Source organism: Scardinius erythrophthalmus, assembly GCF_964197995.2.
Source record: "Scardinius erythrophthalmus genome assembly, chromosome: 14".
Lineage (NCBI taxonomy): Eukaryota > Metazoa > Chordata > Actinopteri > Cypriniformes > Leuciscidae > Scardinius > Scardinius erythrophthalmus.
Genome location: NC_138234.1, coordinates 14237063 through 14247635, shown reverse-complemented (window position 1 = coordinate 14247635; position 10573 = coordinate 14237063). Strand labels below are relative to the sequence as shown.

The window sequence follows — 10573 nt, the reverse complement described above, 5'->3', positions numbered from 1 at the left end:
ATTTTCTTTTTTTTCTCCTGAATTGCTCTAAAAAAGCAGAAAATGTTTTACACAGGGGTGCAATATTAAGTGCATTGTTAACACTGCAAAATATGACACATCAAGACATGCATACAAAATACTTCAGAAATCATATTTCTGTAAACTCAAATTTGGTTAAAACCTTTGCTTTCATGACAGCACTTAAAACATATAAAAGTGAAACCCCATTGCCTTATCTACAGCTTTTCTTATTTTTGTGGGCTTTAGGGTGAGTGATATTTCTTATAATACACAAGTGAGATAGACTAGTGCAAATATTGCAAATAGGTCGTTAAACTATAGCACAATTTTTGCCTCAAACTACCTGACAAATGAAGCCACGCAATGATGGCGAAGGAGTTAAGATGAAGTTTATAAGAAACTTTAACTCTGGTTTCGCTAGCTATTTGAGTAAATGAAAAGATAATACTTACATGTGAATTTGATGTCCACCACCGAACTCTAGTCTTGGTCGCCTTTAAAATTAAATAAAAAATGCTGTCAGCACCGGCGCGCGGATACGCTGCTTAGGATCCTTTCATGTATCCTTCATTTGACGGGGAAACGAAGGTTGCATTTGGCATCGCTTTTGAATCAGGGTAGCCTTCATCGCGTTGCGATGACGCAACCGGCCTTCGAATGCGGCCTTCGAACAAGGGGGCAGTGTTTCAGAAAAAACGGAAGCTTCCCTGGGCGCCGCCATTGATTAGCAGACCATCACCTGCTGTTAGCATTCCATTGACTCCCGTTCATTTTGGTGTCACTTTGACAGCGAATAACTTTACATCTGAGGCGTTTAAAGACTCCATTTGTCCATTATTTATTTCTAAAGAAACACGAAAATGTATAAAAGGTTCCATTACCTTGTATCTTACGTTACGGCCCCGTAGAAGCAGTTTTTGTAAAAATAGGCTAACGATTGCATCATAACCACACGAATCTCTGTCGCACAGTAGAGAAATTACCGTATAGACAGGAGGAAAAGCTCACGGGAAATCGGGGAACGTGGAGGCAAAATGACTTAAAATAATTTATCGGAATACTTAGCAAAAGTTTATCCTGCTTCTAGCTCATGGACACCTCCTACTCACACTCTTCGTCTCTGCAAGTTTCGGAAGGGAATGATTCAGATTTCTCTTGGCACAGCTACTAGAAGACAGACGGGTTGCTCACGTCACATCTACGTCGTCAAGCTCAGTTTGAGTCTGCGCAGTACGCTCGACCATCGGGAAGTGAGTGCTTCTAATTGACTTCACTTCTCTCCTTTGAATCCAATGGGGTCGCTGTGTCCAGTTCTTTTACTGTCTATGCCTTCGAAGGATGCAGAATTTAATTGGGACAGCCTTCATCGTGCCGCAGTGACGCAATCGACCTTCAAATATGGCCTTTGGAGGATGCAGCCTTTACATGGGACACAGCTGAAGGATACATCAGACGGATCCTTGGCGGCTTACCTGTCCCAGGGTTCAATGAGTGCCAGTGAAGACAGGATTTTTTCTGAGAGAAATTGCTGAATTACACTTTTAAATCTTACTCAAATATCTAATGAAATGTAAAAATAAAACAAAACCTTTAAAGCGGTTCAAATGTTGAGTTACAAAGATGTGATTATACATAATTATACTCTTAAATGCACCATGGTGAACATAATTAGACAGTTCGTGAATCCTTGTTTTGTTTTCAGACATATAACTTTTTAAAAAGTCTAGTACAAATGTTACTGTCATTCATCAACGGTAGCTGTCAGTGTCACAGTTGCTAGGTGACAAGAAGTCCTCCATAAGCTAGACGTCCCATTTAACACTCTGGCTGCGTTCCAGTCTAAAATTGTCATGGGCTGCGTTCGAAACCGCATAGGTACTTAATTTCAATAACCTAAGTAGGCTACTTAACGAGCGCTAAAAGAGTAGGTACTTTATAGCCCGATCTTGTTAAGTATGAATGCGAACCGGACATCTGCCATGTTGACGTTATCATGTGACCTACGACACGTTATCACAAGCGCAACAACTTAAAAGATTTGAACGACACGTTTAATTCATCTATCTGTAAATATATTGATATTGATTAACTTGCTCATTTTGTGGTCTTTTTGAAGAAACTGCTGCCCATTTATTTTGTGAATACATTTAGGGTTGATTTAAGTTCTTATATTTATTTAACCCTACTAATATGACCCACCGTTTTATCCTTAACGATATTATTTATTTTTATTACGAAATATGTGTGCCGTGAGAGCGTGTGAAAAGTGTCAATTGTGTGAGTCTCGGTGGATGCTTGAAAGTTGGCAGCTCTGCTAGGGAAGTAGGCTATGCAGTTTCGAACACACCTATTGCCTTCACTCGCTACTCCCTCCGTCTCGTTCACTCGGATGTAGGCCTACGTCATGATGCACGAGTGCCCAGTACTTGATCACTTGGAATCAGCTTAAGAGTTTATTTTATTATTATTTTTTTTTATTTGTTTAACGCTGCATCCAAATGTATATAGGTGTGTGTGGGTTGTTTTAAATTAAAACATATATATAATTAATATATCATAGAGTTGTTTGTTGTGGTGGTGACAATCGTACTGCATTGTGGGACATATAGGTGCCTGAAGTGTACATACACTCTCAGGAAAAAAGGTACAAAAGCTGTCACTGGGACAGTACCCCTCAAAAGGGTTCTAATACCATTTAGGTACTAATATGTACACGTTTTGTACTGTTGGATTACATATTTTATTAAATGTTTAATTTAGTTTGCAACAGTAAAAGTTGAGTATATTGAAGTTAGCATTTTAAGGTTAGGTTAGGATAATGGTATCAAGAGTCTCCTTTCCTGCCAGACCTGTTTTCTCTATTGTGTTTTAAATGAATCAGATCACTGAGATTCTCACCTTTCTGAGCCCAGACGTTGAATAGTTAGGTTGATTGACTTTCTCCTTATTGTCTTTAATGGCTCTTTGAGTCCCAGTATCACTCAGACTGATGGGATTAGCACAATGCAATTTGCAATGCAATAGACTGTTATGCTGTGTTGTATAATATCAAGAAAATGCAATTACCTGCCTCCCTGTTTATTATAGATGCCTTTATTGTTACACATATTTAGCCAATGTATTGGATATAATGCATTGCATTCATTGTTGTTATTTATTCTGTTTGTAAAAGATGGCTTAGATGGCAAAGATTGTTATGGCATAGATGTGCAGTAATTTGTTTTGTATGTATATCTGACTGTGCCAACCCATGTTAAGAGGAGCAGAAAAGTGTGATTATGTGTGTGCGCTAGAAGACTCCTAGAACTTTAAATGAACTCAGCCATCTTAGCTGAGTTTACTGTTGTTCAAGGACCTTTGTTTACATCCTGTTTTCGGTGGAAGGCCATAGTAATCGATTGTCAAGTTCCTCTGTGTGTTCAACATCTGATTCGGATGAACTATCCATCAGATCTGATATTCTCAGAACACCACACAGCACCGTCATCGGCTGGGCTGACAGTCTGAGTCTCCACTGTTGCTTAGTTACCTATGATGAACTCGACAATCGATTACTATGGCCTTCCACCGAAAACAGGATGTAAACAAAGGTATGAGCGCTGGCTGAATTAACTTCATTTTTATTAATATCTCTAACATCTACTGCAGTCAGATCCACCCGTGTTCACTCGGAAGGAATCACTCACATTTTCTGTGCACTTGTAATGACACTTAAAGGATGTTAAGAGGCTAAAAAGCAGGCTTACTACTTGCCCCATTGAAGTCAACAGGGTGCAAATTTTAAAAACAGAATAACTCGGTGTAGGCAACACCGATTTTTGTCGTTGTTCTCTGTATTGACAGCACTCCAAATGTACAAAAAAATGAGCTCAATGTTAAAATTGACCGGAGTTCTCCTTTAAACGATGAAGTTTTATTTGCCTTTATATTTTTGTTTATTATAAAAAGAAAAATAACCAATTAAAATAAATTTAATTGATTACAAAATCTGCCTACTGAGATTTATGATGCTGGAAGACTTTTAATGAGAAGATACCACAGAGGAGTCTTCTGACCAAATTGTAAGTACCTTTTGAATGCTTACGGTTTAGGTCAGATTTGACTTTCTTTACCTTACCTGAGAATAATAAATAAATAGGTAAAAGGTGTTAAGAGCGAAGTACACACCGTAAAACAGCTGATTGAATTAGGATGGGTAACACGCTGGGGTCTGGGGCAGGTTCCTTAACCTGTATACCTAATTTGCATGCTTTGTTCAACCTCAATGTAAATCCCTCCCCCTAAATGTCTATAAATTTGCAAGGCAACTGTATTGAGTTGGTCTTGATGATGATGATGAACTACAGACTACTTGGAAGAATAAATCTCTTCTGCTTATAAGATCCATCTCAAGTCTCCTGGTCTCTGCTTTGAAGAAAGAAAAACTTTACAACAGTACCAATATGTACCTTTGAGGGACTTATATGCACTCTTTAGGTACAAAGGTGTACCTTTTGAAAAGGTACTGCCTCAGTGACAGCTTTTGTACCTTTTTTTCTGAGAGTGTATGAAGTAGACTCGCTCCCTCGGTCAAAATCGAGGGAACGATCGGGTCTGTCCATATAAACTTCCTTCACAAACAGTTTGTCCATTTATCAGATTAAACCACAGCTGTACAGATGTAGTTGTAATACTAAATCTTTATTAAAAGTCACCAAAAACATTCACCTAGAGTAATTTCAACAAAGCTTATGAGATCATGCTAATGCATAAAATGTGGTGCTAATTATTATTTTGTTAGTCATGCATTTAATTTAATAGATCAATAAAAAAATATATATATTTTGTGAAAATACAATCATAAATGTACAATGGATGAAAAACAATCTATTAATAAACAGCTGTGCAATAGGAAATCATGATTATAAAAGTAAACTTCAGCAAACATATCTGGAACTAAACCTTCTGCTCAGTTCACACTGTTGGTCTGATTTGACTCCAGAGGTCTGACAGTGACTACGTTTACATGCAGCCAATAACCGGGTTATGGTCGGGTTAGGGTCACTATTTGGGTTTCTGAAACATTCGGAATAACCCGTTTACATGCGTGAGCAGAGAGAGTTACTCCTGTATACATGGAATTTGTAATCAGTTGGGAATATCCCGATGTAAACGGCGACGCACGGTTAGCGTCAGGACGTACGGACAACCTTAAAGGCCTCATTATACTTCTGCGTCGGACCTACGCCGGAGCCTATACGCCGTAGGCAACGTGTTGGTTTTAATTTATACTTCTGTGTCGTTGTCCGCATTGACGCGCACCTAGGGAGCGTGTGAAACCCCGAGGGAGGGGTTCTGGCAGACCAATCACAGCGCTTGTGTCCGCGTAGAATTGACGCGTTGTTACATTTTTGGAGAGGTGCACGTCAGGGTACACCGAAGGGTACGCGCGCTACACACAGCCTACGACGTAGCTACGGCGGCAGTTCGACGCAGAAGTATAAATAGGCCTTAAGACGCAATATGCGTCATTTCCGATTCTTCTTTCTGTATCCAAAGACAACAACAACAGCAGCAGCACCCGGATAATGAATAGTTAGGGGCAGATAGCGATCGCCTTTGTTTGCGCTTTCCTTCTCGCTCCAAAAGTGTGTTGCTGTGCTGCGTCTCGCCATGTTAACCTCTACTTCTTGTTTACTTCCGGTATACTGCACGCGGGTTTCTGTATGCGCCGTCTCTACTCAAAATACCAAGATTCCTTGCGAATAGAACATGCGCAGAACACAAATCAATGTTCCTTTTGATGGGGATATGCCGATACGCGTTTACATGACCAAATATTCGGGTTAGAAAAGGGGTACCCCAGGGATAATATCCGGGTTTTTAAAAAACGGGATATGAATATTATCTGGGTTTTTGCCGGTGTTTACATGGCCGTGCGCGACCGGGTTATTGCTAATATCCCGGTTTTGAACGGGTTATTGGCTGCATGTAAACGTAGTCACAGATGTCTGGTCTCTTCTTCCTGATCAGCTCACTTCTTGTAGATCTGATGTCATAAACCAGCACAGCAACAGTAGCCACGCCCACCAGAGCAGAGACGACCAATCGGATCACAGCTTCAGTGAAACTACAACAGTGGATGTGGCCTGAAAAAAAAAAAAGAAGAAAAACATGGAATCAGAATTGTGCATTTACAGTAGTTCCTTTTTTCACTTCTTTTTTTGCTAGTATTGTGTAAAATAATGAATCTAATATAATTCTAGAGTCTTCTAAGAGCTTCAGCCCCTTGTTTAACCTCAGCTCTTCTGGAAACCTGTGATTATCTTTTTTTGCACTAATGTTTTCTAATGCAAGAGCCCACTCTCTCTCTCACATATACACACACACACACACACACACACACACACACACACACACACACACACACACACACACACACACACCTACTTCACGTCTCTGTCGCTCTTCTGCGGTCTATTCTCTGTTCCAGTTAAATCACAAAAGAAAAAACAGCAAATGAAGAATTCAGAAGCAAAAGCCTCGAATTGCTATCTGCAATTTTCTTTTAAAATTGCCATTTTTATCAAGCTTGTATATTTAGGTTCAGTAATTTCACTTGAATGAACTAATAGGTTGTTTTAATTGCCATTAAAGTGAAATAACTGAACATAAACATACAAGCTTAATAAAAATGATCATTCTAGAAGAAAATTTCAGATGGCACTTAGAGGCTTTCTGAAGTCTTCAAATGCACTTGTGTGCACAGATAGTTCAATCTTTCTATGAATGCATGTGGTGATCAAACGTAAACCTTGAATACAATGTAAGTCGCTTTGGATTAAAGCATCCTTCAAATGCATAAATGCATTGCAAATAAAAATTTTGCAATTTTAATTGGTTTATGTGGTTGATGGTTTAGAAACAACATAATTTGAATATGTTTGGTCACAACTGCACGAGTGTTTCTGTTCTGACATAATCTGTTAAAGCTTTATAGGAACTATTATCGCACTGACTGAAAACATTAACAGAGTAAGAGTGAGTGATGTACCTGAACTTGGCTGATAGAGTTCAGTAATGTTGTCATCCTCAGTCTTGTTGACGGTTGAATTGTTCACAGCACAGCTGGACGACACACAATTTGAGCTTGATGATCTTTCTGGTGATGAAAATATTGTGGAGTCACTGATAATGATAGATAACTGTGATGTCAGTGATCAGTGTCACTGATTCTGATCTTAATTTATAAATCCATATTTTAAATGGAACTAAAGCCATTGAGACATCATAAAATGATGGAATAGTTAAAAGAAAAGAAATATATTACTATTATTCTCTACTAACCATAGACTGTGAGATTGAAACTCTTGTATTTGGTTTCTTTGCTGACAATTGTTAGTTGATAAAGTCCAGAGTCTGAGGTACTGGTGTTTGTGATGGTCAGAGATCCGGTTTGATCCAGATTCAGTCTGTCTCTGAATCTCTCATCATACGTATAGTTTGATTCTCTGTCGACTTCAGCGATTCGAGTGCTTCCGAACGTCCACTGTATCAACACATAATTCTGTCTTTCAGTAACATCAGTGTTTAGAGTGACAGAATCTCCCTCCATCACTGACACTGACTTCACTGATTCTGTCATGCCTACAGAAAAAAAGAACATATTTTGTACAGACATGATGTTTGTTATTAATGAGCAGACTTACAGTTATCAGTGATTTGTTAGACATTTTCTTTAGTAAATGTTTAATGAATTGCAGTAAACTTTTAAAGAATAGCAATAAAAGTTCAGGAGTTCAATGTCAGGTGATGTTTCTCCAGCACTCACTTTCGTGTGCAAACAGAAGTGAAACTACAACAATTATTTTTGCATAAGACTGATTTAAAACTAAATATCAAATTTTGTTTTGGAATTCTTTCCACTAAAATTCACAGCATGTCACAAAACAAATAAATTACGTTCGTAAAGATATTAAAGAGTTAAGAAATTGAGAACATTTTAATGAAAACGAACGTAACGCGAAGTGTTTATTTATAGACTTCATAATTAAAAACACTAATAACTTACCAATCAGACGCCACAAGCACACAAAGAACAAAATAACAGCATTAAACATATTCCTTGGCTGTATGTCAACCACTTTAAACACGCAGTAAAATCGCCCGTTCACATCACAAGCGATCACCTTGTTGCTGGTTGTTGCATGTCGTCAAATGTATAGGGTCTCTATAGGCGTTCCCATTGGTTGCCTAGCGGATGTCATGGCATGTTGTTCTAACCGCTTAAGATAAACGTTTTGGAGGAGGAATATTGTACATAAATGGAATAAGTAGACTACATAAAATGTATACATTAAACAAACTATGAAACTATATGCTCTTGAGTCTTTAGGCTACACTATTAAAAATAAAGGTTCCAAAAGTGGGGTTGCACGATGATTAGAAGAACCATTTTTTGGTTCCCCTGTCTCAGTGAACAGTTTCTAAAATACATTTTTTTTCTTGGCGTGAATAATATTTGCAACCTGGAAAAAACGTATAAATACGCAAATAAATGAATAAATCCACAAAACTCTACAAAAAAAAATACATGTGCAAATGAATACATAAATCCACATAGTCCTGCATACAAATATATAGTTTAATACCTTTAATAAATATAAATAAATAAATGTGCAAATAAATAAATAAATCCACATATTCCTGCATACAAATATATAATTGAATGCATGTAAATAATTATATTTATAATGAATTAGTGCGAGGAGATAAATATTAATTAAATTAATAAAACAAATGTTGGGGGAAACAAAAAATGCTAAACTGAAAGTTTACCTTTCCTTTTAACCGTTTGTTCATTTTTGAATAGCTCCGTAGGCCCATGGGAGTAGATTACGCGGGGGAGTAGATTTACCCCCACCAACAACAACTGGTAGGCTAACGCTTGACATTCTGTCCCCCTCACTTTTGAAATGATGGCTACGCCCCTACGTAGGCCTATTTATTTCTTGGCGCAACATGTTATGAGAGGGTGTCAAACAAACATCAGGAGGCATATGGTAGCCTATGGCACGTTGGAGCTGATGAATAAAAAAAAAGGAAAAAGTAAACTTCAGTTTATGTTAAAGGAAATGTTAAAGTTTAGACAATCAACCATGTCTGCAAAAGAAGCAGAACATTAACAAACATGTGTTTCATAACATTTCACAAACATTTGAGCAATGAAGAACTGTGAGTGTGCAGAACAGAGAATGAGATTTGAGATGTGTGGCATTACCAGTAATTTTTCAGTCTGTTCCTCACTCAGACTTGGAATATAGTAGAGTCATATGGACTTTATGGTGTGGTTGGTATGAATGTATAATTATTTGTATGATTATAATTGTTGTAAATATAATTGTTCACCTGCATACTCATGAACACATTTCTTTTCTCTGTTTCTGTGTAGCTGACGAAGCAGAGACCGTGACAGAGGTAGAATCTTTCACTGAAATACAGGGTACTGATATACAGTGGCGCTATGAAGCTGAAGTCTCTTTGCTGAAATCAATAGAGGGACCAGAAGGAGAGTGGCAGGTGCTGCACTCAAAAAATGATATGTTAGCTTTAATTAACTTTATGTCAACAGGTCACACATAACTGGGTTACGTTAAACAAACATAATTTGTTCATGTTCTTCAACATAATGAAATTAAGTCATTTTAAGTGACCCATTTTAAGTAGTCTCAAAGTGAATTGGCTTCCTGACATGATTCAGGTATCTTTTATATTCATTCATCCATTAATATTTTATTTATTTTAGTGATACATAATCAAATTGATAGACTATAGCTAAGTATTTGCTAGCAGTAGCACATATTAGCATCTTAAATGCTAAGATTTACATGCTCCCTCAACCAAAGCAGTAGCCTGGTTAAAACCCCTTCTCAGTTGAAACTGAGTGTAGAGAGAATCTATCCTGGAGAGAGAACAAAAATTTGCCGGAAGTAGTCTGGGTTTTCCCAGGCTACCAAAGCAGTTGAGAGTGACTGAATCAGTCCACAGCCATACAAAATGCTCCACTCTTCTCCACAATGGCAACCCACTGTAATTTAAATGGTTCTAATAATACCAATGTAATTGAACATTAAACGCAATTACACAAATCAAGTTTTCCCCTTTTCTCAAAAACAAAAACACACATAAAATAACACTTAATTTTAACATTAATTCTCTCTTAATTCAACCAAATGCAAAGCATTCTGGGAACTAACAAACACCGCCCAGTTTCAGTTAATGCAACACAAATCATTCATGTAATCCAACACAAACGGATTAAGTAAACTTAAATTGTACATATATTTAAGCAGATTGAACACAATGAAATTAAGTTAGGGCAAAATGGCAGTTGGCGTCGCACTATACTGCCACGCTCTGGATGTAAGAATTGTTTACTTAACATAAATGGTTTGTGTTTAGACAACATTAGGATTTTGTACTGTTAAGTTGAGACATAATTACCTTATTTAAACATTTCAAGTCAACAAACACAATTATTATAAGTAAACTAAATATAAATATATTATGTAAAGTGCACAACCTTCCTCGT

The 10573-nt window shown here is 37.5% G+C and overlaps 1 protein-coding gene across 1 annotated transcript; it reads right to left on the bottom strand.

Moving 5' to 3' along the window:
• Window positions 1-4671: 4671 nt before the first annotated feature.
• Window positions 4672-7623, bottom strand: LOC308701718 (uncharacterized protein). The gene is made up of 3 exons (XM_081384133.1): window positions 7330-7623; window positions 7037-7144; window positions 4672-6131 (listed from the first exon to the last, which is right to left on the bottom strand). Exons 1-3 carry the CDS (start codon window positions 7595-7597, stop codon window positions 5938-5940), a joined length of 570 nt encoding a protein of 189 aa, XP_081240259.1. The 5' UTR covers window positions 7598-7623; the 3' UTR covers window positions 4672-5937.
• Between the last annotated feature and the right edge of the window lie 2950 nt (window positions 7624-10573).